This window comes from Etheostoma cragini, chromosome 12 (assembly GCF_013103735.1).
Source record: "Etheostoma cragini isolate CJK2018 chromosome 12, CSU_Ecrag_1.0, whole genome shotgun sequence".
Taxonomy (NCBI): domain Eukaryota; kingdom Metazoa; phylum Chordata; class Actinopteri; order Perciformes; family Percidae; genus Etheostoma; species Etheostoma cragini.
Genome location: NC_048418.1, coordinates 16,103,230 through 16,116,442, shown reverse-complemented (window position 1 = coordinate 16,116,442; position 13,213 = coordinate 16,103,230). Strand labels below are relative to the sequence as shown.

The 13,213-nt window shown below is 41.2% G+C and overlaps 2 protein-coding genes across 6 annotated transcripts in view; one reads left to right on the top strand and one right to left on the bottom strand.

Annotated features, from left to right (window-relative positions):
* arhgap21b (Rho GTPase activating protein 21b) overlaps positions 1–12,948 on the top strand; it is a 41,384-nt gene extending 28,436 nt beyond the window's left edge. For all 5 annotated transcript variants that reach the window (XM_034886982.1, XM_034886983.1, XM_034886980.1 and 2 more), the window contains 16 exons: positions 2,547–2,693; positions 2,874–2,976; positions 3,095–3,140; positions 3,571–3,696; positions 3,791–4,090; positions 4,929–4,990; positions 5,106–5,251; positions 5,335–5,477; positions 5,768–5,926; positions 6,044–6,122; positions 6,249–6,322; positions 6,425–6,514; positions 6,642–6,809; positions 7,150–7,255; positions 9,736–9,767; positions 9,876–12,948. In XM_034886982.1, the coding sequence (XP_034742873.1) occupies positions 2,547–2,693; positions 2,874–2,976; positions 3,095–3,140; positions 3,571–3,696; positions 3,791–4,090; positions 4,929–4,990; positions 5,106–5,251; positions 5,335–5,477; positions 5,768–5,926; positions 6,044–6,122; positions 6,249–6,322; positions 6,425–6,514; positions 6,642–6,809; positions 7,150–7,255; positions 9,736–9,767; positions 9,876–11,441 (3,347 nt within the window). In that variant the 3' untranslated portion in view covers positions 11,442–12,948. The remainder of the gene's footprint in view (positions 1–2,546; positions 2,694–2,873; positions 2,977–3,094; positions 3,141–3,570; positions 3,697–3,790; positions 4,091–4,928; positions 4,991–5,105; positions 5,252–5,334; positions 5,478–5,767; positions 5,927–6,043; positions 6,123–6,248; positions 6,323–6,424; positions 6,515–6,641; positions 6,810–7,149; positions 7,256–9,735; positions 9,768–9,875) is intronic.
* Positions 1–13,213, bottom strand: part of LOC117953724 (dipeptidyl aminopeptidase-like protein 6) — a 101,645-nt gene that overhangs the window by 3,283 nt on the left and 85,149 nt on the right. The gene's annotated exons all lie outside the window — the stretch shown is intronic.

The window sequence follows — 13,213 nt, the reverse complement described above, 5'->3', positions numbered from 1 at the left end:
TGTTATTCCCAGTTAATGTCTGATGTATTTATTTTAGGCCTTGTTGTTACTTCTGTATCATTAGGCTGGTTCTTTAGAGAAGATGATAATGAAAAGAAACTTTAGACAGATTTACCTTTTTCGAATTGAATTGACCAAGTCAGCATGTCTTTGATGGATTTAACTTAAATAAACTGTTGTGGATTGCTGATCTACTTATATTTACGGGAGAAAAGATTTTTTACTTGCAAGTATACTGCACGGAGGAACAAGGTCACAGGCAGCAACACCACTGAAAGGTTTAAATAGACCCATAGGAGAGGAGTTAGTTTGTGTTAAATTTGGGTATTTTGAAAGCAGTTGAAAAATATACCTAACATATGTTGCAAAATAAATGGTACTTTTGGTTAGGGCTGCAGCTATCGATTACTTTAGTAATTGAGTATTCTACCGATTATTCCACTGATTAATTGGATAAGAAATACTTTTGTTTGATCAAAGAGCAATAACAAACAATAGTTTGGTTTAATTTTTGGAAAAAAATATAAAATTGTAAGGCCTCCATTGCTTACAATATCATCTCAAACAATACATTAAGTGCATTTAAGTGCCATATTGCATTGTTTTTACAAAAGCATTTTCTGAAATGGAAACAACCTCAAACTAAAGCACACATTAGACATAAATACCCATTACCTTAACTTGTGCAACTTAACTATTAGAACTACAAGTTTCAACCTTAGACTTATCTTTAAATAGGCATATATGTTAATATTAGTTCTACTCAACCTATTTTCATTTATATATTTGATTACAATGTCACACAGATCTGTTACACTTATGCTAGTAGATCCTTGATCAACTGTGAGAGTGGTGCACAACAATCATCTGTTTTTCCGAAGGGATAGTCAACAAGTCGGATCTTTAGATTAAATTGTGGTCACCACTAAGTTTTCTTGATTTTGTTAGTTGTAGTTTCACTGTCCATACGACTCTGTGATTTACTTTTGTTGAGTTAGCTTCTTAGAATGGATGATTAAGTTAGACTTTCTGTTGAGAAGCTGAAGCATTGATGTTGTGCTATTTTTGAGGTAAGCTAGTTCGTTTTTGCAATAGACCCGCTGTACAGAGTTATGTTTTAATGACATTTGAACTGATTCCAAACTTTGGACACTTTGTTGTGTTCTCCAGCCTGTCTCTTCTTTAGCCCCTTACACACTTTCTTAATTTTATAATCCGTCTTCATGGCATGGCATGTGTTGAAAACAGCGTAAGCTGGTGTGCCACAGTAATAATAATCCTCCATGCGGAAACACTGTGAGCAAAACAACGTTGGAAACATTAATTAAAGCAAGCTTTGAGGCAAATCATTTTGCATGAAGGATTTTTAGTAATCAAATTATTTGAGTTACTCGAGGAATCGTTTCAGCCCTACTTGTGGTCCCTACGGCATTATACTAAGAGTTGTTTTTTGAATATTTTGTAAATAGGAGTTGGCTGGAGGAATACTTTCAATACAAAGTTCAGTAAGCTGAAGTCACTTCACCTTTGGCTTACCAACAGTGTTTCTGCTGTTCCTTTAGTGTTCCATGTAATGTTGGTTGGCCAGGTGCAGGTGCAGACAAAGCAGCCAGTGACTGTGATGATGTCACAACATCCCCATTCTGGGACTGGTGCCCCAGCCCAGGAGAACAGTGCCCTGATTGTGTAAGCCTCTTGGCCTCCATTAATGGCTTGTTTGAAAGCCCACTAGTCCAGGCCTAAGTCTTGTGAGGTAATTTGGTCCAATAGCCCATTCCATTTTTTTTATTTAATCTACAGGCAGGTCATTTTACTTTTATCTTCTTTTATCTTTTCTTTTATCTTCTTTAGATGGCAATGACTGGAATTTGATAAATATCGTTCCTTGTTCATTTAAAATAATTTGATAGCAATTTAGTTTAATTTTGGATGCACTTTTTGATACGTCTTTTAGTAGCCATGTGTGAGGGTCTTTTGGAAGAAGGCGCTTCATGATTTTGCTGATGCACTTGTGCCTTATATGCAAAAGTTAAGCTCCTTTTGGATTATGGTATGTGCTGTATGCACACTACATCAGAAGAGATTGTTCATCTAATTTTGGAGAGAGTTGTAACATTTAAAGTTAAGCTAACGTTCCTTGATGGGGAGATGGTGACATCCTTTTTCCTTTGCCCCGTTTCAAAGTTGGGTACAGGCTGGAACTAGGACAGTTTCTTTTTAAATTTAGCTCCAAAAGCCCCTTGGCTGCAGAGAGCAGCTTTGTACTCTGAGCTGTTTTAAGCTTGAAGTGCCAGGAGTGGGCGGTACTCAAGTGCTAAGATCTTCATTTTCCCTCAGGAAACATGTCAGAAGATGATCTGTTCCGATTCTCAGCTGTGGTTTGGCATGTAAGCCATAGGAGAAGAAAGACTGTTTTAAATTGTTGCCCAAATCCCACAGATGATAGCTGATTAAGTTGTCTTTGATACTCATGGTTCAATATGTGACAAAAGATATATTTCTGTTCATCTCTGTGCTCACACAGAATGTTTTTATTGTCATCATAGATGAGCCAATCAGCCCCAGTGTCGACCGGGAGGCCGCTCCTATTCCACCCTCAGCTGTGATATCTGTTGCACCATCTATAACTACCGGTCCTTCCAGTCCAGGCTCACCATGCCCTCCCATTCGTCGTCAGCTGTCACATGACCAAGGTAAATGGCATTGGGTTGGTTGGGTTTAAACCCATCATGCTTTTATTGTTTAAACTTTTTACTTTAACATTTGACCCTGACTAAAAACTTAAGCCTTCTCTAAGAGCTTAATGTTACCCTCATTAACACTCACAACTTGGGTCATAAATGAAAAATAACATATTTTTCATCACTGTATAGAGTCCCTGAGAAGTGCTTTGCTGGAGTCTGATTCAGCCAGCAAAACGGAGCGCTCCAAATCCTACGATGAAGGTCTGGATAACTACCAGGAGGAGGGTAGAAGGTGAGTGCATTCTAGGAATAGGTCAAGGCTTTAGTATTTTCTCATTTGTATTTGGTTATGAATCTGTCTGACCTCGTCTCTGATTTGAAATTTGCATTTCTCTGTTCCACTTCTTTAGGAGATCTTCTAGTAAGAATATGCCAGGTCTCCGGGGCCTGAGGAAGGTGAGGAGCATAGGCTTGCTCACAGCATGCAAGACTTTTCTTATGTCATTATACAACATTTGAATTATTCTGAAAAATATGGAACTTGGTGCTTGTAATGCTCTAAGTGCTTTCTATAATACAACATACTTGTCTCGTAAATTAAAAAATATTTCTTTAATTTCCTTACACAGTGTGTGAAGTGTGTCTTGACAGTTTTTATTTACTGGTTATTATTTTTAGACAGGCTTTGATGCTCTCTCAATTTACCTTCTCTGGCTTCCTTTTGATATCGGCATGTCCTTGTGACCATGTAAATGTGTATCCCCAGTTTGATTTGCCTAGAGATCTTGTTGCATGTCATCTTCCTCTCTCAATCTCCCCATGTTTCATGTCACAGTCTACAATCCTCTAGTAATGCCAGAAACTTCTTTCACATTCACATTTGCAGGCTTTGGACGGACATAAATCCTCTGGGGAGTCTGGATCTCGAAGGGATTCTTCTTCGGATATCTTTGCCGATTCTTCCAAAGAAGGGTTGCTCAATTTTAGGCAATTTAGTACAGATAAAAATAAGGTATGCCTTTAAAATCATACCTTCATTTTAAACCGTATATATCACTAGTCTTTTAATGTTAAATTATTTCTCTCTTGTCTCCACATCTTTGTAGCGTGTTGGTGGTGGAATGAGATCATGGAAGCCTATGTATGCTGTTTTACAAGGTCACAGCCTAACCCTCTACAAAGACAGGAAGGATGCACTATCTAATGCTTCCACGCCATCTGACGAGGTCCCACTGCAAATCAGCATAAAGGCCTGTCTGATTGACATCTCCTACAGTGACACAAGACGCAAGAATGTGCTGCGACTCACCACCTCAGACTGCGAGTATTTGTTCCAGGCAGAAGGGAGGGATGACATGTTGTCTTGGATCAGAGTCATTCAGGAAAACAGCAACCCAGATGAAGAGGTGTGTTTAGGCAAGACTCATGTTGTGTGGCCAAAATCAAGATTACCATCACCTTAGGGGTGTACCACGTAGCGGTATAGCCTAATGCCGGAGTTCTTGATGTTACTAAAGTGGCTCTTTTAAATTGGCTAGATTACATGGCAACTTATGCTACACAACTAGTCTGTTCTGGAAAAGTTTATTTTTTCAGAGTTTTAGATTGAAATAGGCTAAACGGTGCCTTTTACAAATAAATCATTGTAAATCGCATGTCTCTATAGTCAATAGTAGGTGTGCAAAATTAAACATGACGCGATTTCTTGTTGAGGTAAAAAGTGTCTGGTGATATCAGTACGCAAGTGCAGAGCAGGATCTAGCATGACGAATGAGTCTGACTTTAATTTTTAAATTAGCATAGAAGATCCCCCGCCCGTTATCTGAAGTTGACTCTGAGTTTACTTTTGCAGAGCAATAGTGGAAGAAAATCTACCTGTAAAATCTAGTATTACAACATTAGAAAGTACCTCTCGCTCTTGCCCCCCCCCCTCTTCAGTCCATTTTCTGGCTCAAAGGGCAAACATGTGTCACTTCTGTCATTTTGTGGCACTTCTGTCAGTTATTTGCCTCTCTGAGCTGACATTTTTAGATAGATTTGCATTTATGCACCAATGCCTTTTAAAGGCCCACTTTAGGAAATTATTTTGTTGGATTTACAAGAAATGTCAAGTAACTAACAATTGGGAAGTTAAATTAGAAATAAAATTGAAATCAGCTTGCATTTAATGTAGAATAAACTTTATTTTTTAAGTTTTAACTTTATTTAATTACTATCCTTTATGTATATCTGCTGACATTACAGAATGCTGCTGTAACAAGTCAGGACTTGATCAGTCGAAAGATCAAAGAATACAACATGATGAGGTATGCGGGACTCCACATTGCCCCCTGGGGCTCAATCATAGTACTCCAGCAAATATCTACCCATTTTAGTTATTTGCCAACCTAATGGTGTTATTTGTGTATTTTTTGCAATCAGTACGCCCACCAGCAGGTCTGAACCCTCCCCTAAAAGCTCACGCCAGTCCCTCAGTATCAAACAAGCCTTCCTGGGAGGGAAAACAGACGGCAAGACCCAAAGCCCTCATTCGCCCAAAACAGGAGAGGATCGGAGGGCGCTGAGAGGTAAAGGCACCAGCTTCATTTAGTGTGCTTCAAGGGCATTTTTTTATCAGATGTCTAATTTATGTGCATTAATTTGTGTTTAGATGACTCCAGTCCACCAAGGGACAGAGGTGCTTGGAAAATTGGCATTGCAGGGATTATGAGAAAGCCCTTTGAAAAAAAGACTCCAGCTGGGGTCACGTTCGGGGTGCGGCTTGATGACTGTCCAGCTGCACAGTCTAACAGGGTGAGTCTCAATCTCTCTTTATTTATTTGAGAGAAAATGCTCCAGTAGTTTAGCATTCAAATGATGTTAATGGCATATTGCTTCCATACACATAAAATATAGAGCGGTCACTAATTCTTGCTTGGGTAGCTCACTTTGGCTGGCCGTTGAAAGTACTGATGTGTATAACATAACTGCATACACATCACATCTGTGCTTGTCCAAACAGTTTGTTAATTTTTTTTTAATTGTTCAGATTCAACATGCAGTTGTCAGTAATATTTTGTATCTAATGTTTCCCTGTTGTGCAGTTTGTTCCTTTGATTGTGGAGGTGTGCTGTACTGTGGTGGAGGAGAGAGGTCTGGAGTACACAGGAATCTACAGAGTGCCTGGGAACAATGCTGCAATCTCCAGCATGCAGGAGGAGCTCAACAGCAAAGGCATGACTGACATTGACGTCCAAGAAGACGTGAGTGACTGACAGCCGGCTTGCATAGTACAGTGTGCCACTTTACTGACATCTCTTAGCAGTGACAGATTTGTACTGTAAGCTCTAACACAATGCTTTCTCGCTACTTTTCTGCAGAAATGGCGGGACCTCAACGTCATCAGTAGTTTACTTAAGTCTTTTTTCCGAAAACTTCCAGAACCTCTGTTTACAAATGGTGAGATCTTGTAAATACACTGAAAGTCGGGACCCAGAAATTGCATACAAAAAATAGAGTAACGCCGGATTTTCTGTGCAACTTTTCCTTTTGCTATTCTAAGAAAAGTTTTTCCTATATTCACAGAAAAATATGCTGATTTTATTGAAGCCAACAGAACGGAAGACTCAGTTGAAAGATTAAAGGAGCTCAAAAGGCTGGTGAGTGAAAATTCGAATGTGAGACACGTTCATTTGAATATCATTATATTTAAGCATACCATTAATCCTGAAACTCTTTAATTTTTTTGTCAATTCTTGCAGATACAAGAATTACCTGATCATCACTTTGAGACTCTAAAATTCCTTTGTGCTCACCTCAAGAAGGTTTCTGACAACTGTGAAAAGAACAAGGTGAGGATGTTAACAAGATCTGTCTGTGTTAATGTCGTTAGGTAACAGCCTCCAATCCTTTGCAAATCCAGTGTCCGTTTGAGGATTATTGCATTAAACCTGATTTATCCTAACCTTATCTGTTTAGATGGAGCCTCGTAACCTGGCAATTGTGTTTGGTCCTACGCTGGTCAGAACCTCTGAGGACAACATGACCAATATGGTTAATCACATGCCCGATCAGTGCAAGATAGTTGAGAACCTCATCCAGCAATACGACTGGTTCTTCACTGATGACGGTGATGAGGACCCTGTTGTATGTGGCAATTCTTTTTTTTTCTTCCTTCCTTTTGTTGTTTGTTTGTCATGGATGAACAATTCATATCATAGATAACAATACTCTTAATGCTGTTTTTTTTTTACACATATAGGTATTTACAGCTGCACTAATCAATATGAGAAGTTGCTCAAATGACTATATTGGTAGAGACCAGAACAGAGTTAATTCAATGAATTAATGCCGCTTTAGATAAAATGCATATCTCATGTCTTTTTTTGTGGTTATCTTTCTTTTTTACCCAATGATATGTTGTGTTCAGTAACTTATCTTCTCTTGGCTTTCTCTTCTGTTCTTTTTTTAAACTGTGCGGCTGCAGACCACAGCGGAGCAGGAAAGCACAGTGCAGTCTCAGCCTGTGCCGAATATTGACCACCTGCTCTCCAACATTGGACGGACTGCAGCTTCAACGGGCGAAGTTTCAGGTAAGTCTGAGAGGGTTATCTCTTAGGAGAAGCACTCCAGCGTCGCCACAGCATATGTATTATTATGGCAGCAATAACATGTTTCAGTCATATTATTAAAGTAGAAAGGTTTAAAATAATTGTCCAGCAGAGTTGTTGGAAATGTTATCATTGTGTGAATTGTTAATGCTAAAGTAATAAACATCATGCCTATTTTCCATAATTTTAAGTGTTTTGAGCAACAACAAAAAAGTCTGCCAAATTCCTTTTTTTCCGTTAAAGCACGCCTTATCAGTACATTTTCAATTAATACAGTTCGGGGTTTAACCATTGGAAAATTGTAGAAAAACACCTTGCAGTATGTTGAGCCTTTTTTATTAATCCTTTTGTTTTTGGGTAAAAGTCTTAGTTTTTGTTTTGGTATTCACATTTTTTGGCCCAAAGCGATAAATTGTCCAAGTTTTATTTTTGTTCATTTCATTTCTTAACTCTTTATTTTCTCCTGCTCAAGTCATTTTTTCTCCCTGTGCTTTACCTGTGTTGAGGCGACTCCTTTTCTTTCAGTTCTTTTCTTCCCCTCCTCCTCGTCTCTCACATAATCCCGGCATGTTCTTTCCCAAAGAAAATCTAACCAAGAAAAATAAAGAAAAGATGGAAGTTTTAACCCTTCTGACCTCTGCCCTTCTGTGTGTAGTGTGTTTTTCTCCACCATTCCTGTCCAGCACTCACACATTACCCAATCTTGACACAGGCCAAGTGGGCGGCGTCTATCACTCGATGATGTCACTGATGGACTCTGTTATGTCAGTGATGGACAGCTGGGACTGTAGGAAGAAGGACGAGTGTTGTGCCCAGTGTAGCTGCCTAGTCTGCAGAAACCCGCAGCTCTTTTAAATTTGGGCGAAAGGAGGAAAAAAGATAAAAAAGAAAGAAAGAGAAGTCGATGTTTGTCATTTTTCCTGTGGTGTGCACGTCTCATATTTAAACCAATACCCTAAATTGAGGGATACAGAGCAATGCTGCTGTACTTTCTCTGAAAGCCCTTCTGCTGTCTCTTGTCTCTAAAGCTGATCGCAAGGACAAGTAGCATGGTACGGTCAACCTCAGGTTCTCTCCCGGTCATGTGGCATAATCTGTCATGATGTCTGAGGGTGGGGTCGTAGTGGTGGGACTGAGCTGGATGTTCCCCAGCACACACGCGTTTTCACTCAAACAAATGCACACACACAACCAATAAATACGTATTGACTTGTTGATGCAGAGGCACACAAGAGTGACTCCAAGCATGTAGATGTAGTGCTATTTGCCGCAAAAGGTAGTTTTTAGTTTCAAGTGCCGCCTCTTGTGTCTTTTTGTTTGATTTGTTGTCTGTGATGCCTTTTATTTCAAAATATTTGTCTTCATTCAAGTACAGATAATTATTCACACATAAACCTAAATTGGATCATTAATAGCCCGATTCCACCGTAGGAACTCTTTCAGGAGCTCAGGAACTTTTGACCAGAGGATACATTGACTAAATTGTGTTACTTTGTTGTAGTCTCTGCTCCAGAAGTAGTGCTGTCTGATGACCCTGGAACTATCAGTGCCAAATGTTGTTTATTTGCCAACCTCTGGCTCGTAAAACTTCCCTACATCCTTATTTATATTCCTCAAGGACCGAATCTGCCTAATCTTTAGGGTTTTTCAGATGCAATGAAAATAAAAGGCACTTTCACTTCCTGAGTTTCTTGTGGCTCCATGGTTCCTGTAACTATTTGGTCGAAAAGGGCTATTAGTCTGTTAATCTTTGTTAGCTGCAGTTGCGTTTTTTCTGCTTTTGCAAAGTGAGACGAGAGACCTTTGTGTACTCTTTGATTTGCCTTTTATGTTGTTGAGGATGACAGGTTACATGACATGTTAAAGGCCCCCCGCAGGAGTTAATCTAGCTTGGAGTAAGAGCAATCTTTCTTATGTTAAGGTTATTCTAAGGCTTGCCTGCGCCATCTGTATCAACCACGACATACACTCACTGATCTGTTCAGCTCAGGCCCATTAAGTCAGAGCAAACTCATCACTCTCTCTCCTCTGTGATGTCTGAGTTGGGAAAGAATGCCTACAGCTGGTTGGTGGCTACATGTGATGCTCTGTGACTGACGTGTTTGTCCGTGATGTGCCGTCGTTCCATCGATACATGAGCATGAGCTGCTTTTTGTGTCTTGGTTTACTTCTGGGTTTTGACTTTGTTTCCTCTCACCCTTCATCTCAGGCCTCTTCTGCTGCTTGATCCACTTATCCATATACTGCTTAGTGTGGTTACTCGTTCTCCTGTCTCTATCTCTGAGCCGAAAATGTGTCGTCTGCTTTCATTCAGCTGCTCTCATTATACGCATCATATCTGTCAGTTTCCCCCTTAAACAAACTCTTAATCTGCCTTTTCTCTTTCTTTATCTTGTTGACTGTTTTAAGCAACTCCGAGGGTTGGCAGACTCTTAGTAATTACTTATTTCTTTTTGATACAGATTCAGCATGTAGTGACTCCTCCAAATCAAAGGTAATGTCCTCTTATTTTGTTTCGCAACATAAATCATTCATTCCTTCTTGTTTAGTGTTTTTATATTCTTCAGTCTGGTTCTGACGAGTCTGGATTTTGTATCAACAGGGCTTGTGGGGGTCAGGGAAGGATCAGTGTAGCAAAGAGATGCTGCGCTCCTCCTTCTTTGCCAGCCGCAAACGTAAGAAGCCCAAGGACAAAGCTCATCCCAGCAGTTCAGACGACGACCTGGATGCTGTGTTCCCCAAGAAGGAGCTCCCGGAGGAGACCCAGCAGCAGCCTCTGTGGTCCCCGGACAGCCGGACTGAGGAGGAGGGGGAAACGGATGAAACCAGTGAGAAAGACGAGCGCAGGAACAGCTCTGAGGAGCAGCTTGACAAAACCAACAGGAAACGGAATCTCTCCAGCAGTCTGACACAGCCATTTACGCCCCTGCCTCCAGAACACATTTCCTCCACCCTTCAAAGTGGCTCCCCGTACTCCTCACCCCCCCATTCCCCAAACCTCAGCTTCCGCATGCAGATGACTCACCAGTCCTCTCTGTCGGACCCGCCTTCCAACTACGACGACACAGTGTCCGACCTCGGTACGATGAACAGCACCAGCTCCCAGGCGTCAGTGCCCAGAGTGAGGCGAGGCAGGACTCTGGCTTTGGGTCCAGAAGCTGGTCCCAGCGGGTTGGGAGCGGAGGTTTGCTCCATCACCTCGGACTACTCCACCACTTCCTCCATGACGTTCCTGACTGGAGTAGAGCTCAGCACTCTCAGTCCTGAAGTTCAGTCTGTGGCAGAAAGCAGGGGTGGAGACGATGCCGACGACGAGAGAAGTGAGCTCATCAGCGAGGGAAGGCCGATGGAGACCGACAGTGAGAGCAACCTGTCGGTGTTTACGGTCGGAAAAACTGATCTGCAGGATGCCCCTCGACCCCTCCCCTCCCACAGACTCATCGAATGTGATACACTCTCCAGGAAGAAAGCTGCTCAACAGAAAACTGTTAGCGAGTCTTCACTGGATGGAGCTTGGAGCGATAAAGATTCCAACAGACTGTCGTGTGTGATGGGGTCAGTCAAAGGCCGCTCCACAGGCAGCCTCAGCTCCTCGTCACGGAGCGAGTTAGATAAGGCAGAGCCTGCATGGAAGCTGAAGATCACTGACAGACTGAAGGTGCGTCTGCGAATGTCTGTGGATGACATGTTTGGCGTGGGAACCCAGAGGAGTCGGTCCCCGGAGGGCCGCAGTAAGAAGAAGAAGAACATCAGACGCAGACACACCATGGGCGGTCAGAGGGACTTTGCAGAGCTGTCTGTTTTGGGAGACTGGTCGCAGCACGTTGGCATCGGTTCAGGCTCTCGGTCGGAGCTGTCAGCTGTGGACCAGCTGAAGCCTAAGTGCAGCTCTCAGGACTTTTCAATTAGGGACTGGATTGCCCGCGAGCGCCACCGCACAAGCAATCCAGAGGTCAGCGTGGACCTCTTTGAACAGCAGGGGGGGCCGTGCAGCGCAATGTCCCAGAACCTCGGAGCCTCGTCCTCTTCTGAACTCCCACATCGTCCAGCTGAAGTGTTCAACGGGGATGTTCCCCAGAGTAAGAATCTGAGCCTTTCGGCCACCGCTCACCCACATAAACTCACTAATTCCCAGGTGGTCCATTCGCGCTTCTATCAGTACCTGTAAGAAGGGTTGGACGTGTTTGACTCTGTATGTTCTTCGTCTGTGAGATGTGTACGTACTTGGGAGTCTGTCAGTGTAATGTCTGTTGTGTGACCAATGTTAGTGAATGAGCATGTTGTACAAAATTGTTTGGAGTGTGAGTCTGTAACTGGTGTGCTTGCTTGTGAAAAGATAATTACTGCACACGGGGATCGATGATCTTGCTCATGTATAAGGCATGAAACAAAAAATGGTGTTTATACCCTTTTATTTCATTATTTTTTTAAATGACAAATGACTTTGGGATGGCGTAGCAGGAGGATATCCTCCCTCCTAATACAAATCCCTGTTGTGCTGAAGATCGAGAGGACCTGGTGCTCATGAAACAATGAGCCTGTGAAGTCTGTGCAAGGAAGTGGTAACAGTGCCACTCAAGTTAAGATTGTTAAAAGGTTTAGCTCAGTGGCTTTAAGGATGAACTGTCTTTTAGAATGAATAGGAAGTAGGAAAGTTTTTAGTATTGCAGAGGAACTATTTTTGTGTGAAGAAAGTTATGATGTTCAAAGTCAGCGAGTCTCTAAGTAACCAAATGAAGAATGTACAGACGTGCTTGCTGTAATATTGACTAAAAGCTTTAGATGCTTGTGTTTCACTCTAAAGTGTACATATGCCTATTTTTCTGTGTACTTGAATTGTGTTTTTGGTACAGCCTGTGTTTGGACGGCCTACAAGCTTTCTGCTGTCAAAGGGGCCTTTCCAAAGGTACAAAGGTGACAAGGAGACACTGGACTTATGCAAATGGTCATAGTTCTTATTCATCCCAGTTATGTGGTTAAAGAGCAGTGAACAAAATCCCTCTAATGCAAATGTTATGCTGTGGTTTTAGTGTTTGTGGTTCACACATGTCAATGGCTGGCGGTAGACTGCAATGAGGAAGAAAACTTTTGGACGAAAAAGAAATGGGTATTCGAATCAGAAAATAATGTTTTTTCACGATCGAAAGTGCCTCTCAATGAATTGTTAAGGGTGCCATTTTGTCTTTGTTGAAATACACAAAGATGTTACTGTGAATGACATTTTTATTGTCGACTCTCAGTCATTCTACAGGTTATGTAACAAAATGCCGAGCTTCCATTCCTTAGGCATTCCACTCTGGTCTTAACATGTTTTATACATACATGTTTTATACATTTTTTTTCTCCTGTTTATCATTTTTTGATTTTACCAGAACTTGAATTTTAAATATCCCTTGTAAAATAAGTAACTTAAATGTACATATACATGCCATGTTTTAGCTGCTTTACTTTTAAATTTCCATCAAATTGCAGGATTAAAATACAGTATTGTGAGATGATGATGAGGCCAGTGTGGGTGTTGTGGGCAGTTTGGTACTTCTTTGACAAGAGAGGTCCCTGCATGAGGAATCGCTTCATTGGACTGGACCGTTTGTAACTATGCGGTGTTCCTCTGATTGTTAGAGGTGTGTGTGCACAGTCTCCTGAAACACTGGAAATAAATTTTGTCAATGGCAGATGGTCTTGTGTGTTTATTTTTTGACCACATTGTAGAAAAGCATCAAAGTGGTATATGTAAGCAAAGAAAGGTCATAATAGAATCCGCTGAATCAAATTAGATGTAATGTGGGTTTTTTTACACTGTATTTTATGTTTAATTTATGTTGATAATTTTGTTTTATTTATATTGAGATCTGTTTTCACTTTGTGTTTAATGGGTCTATCTGATACCATCATACATTTCCTTATCATTCCTCCTTCCCTTTGAGCAAACATTAATGC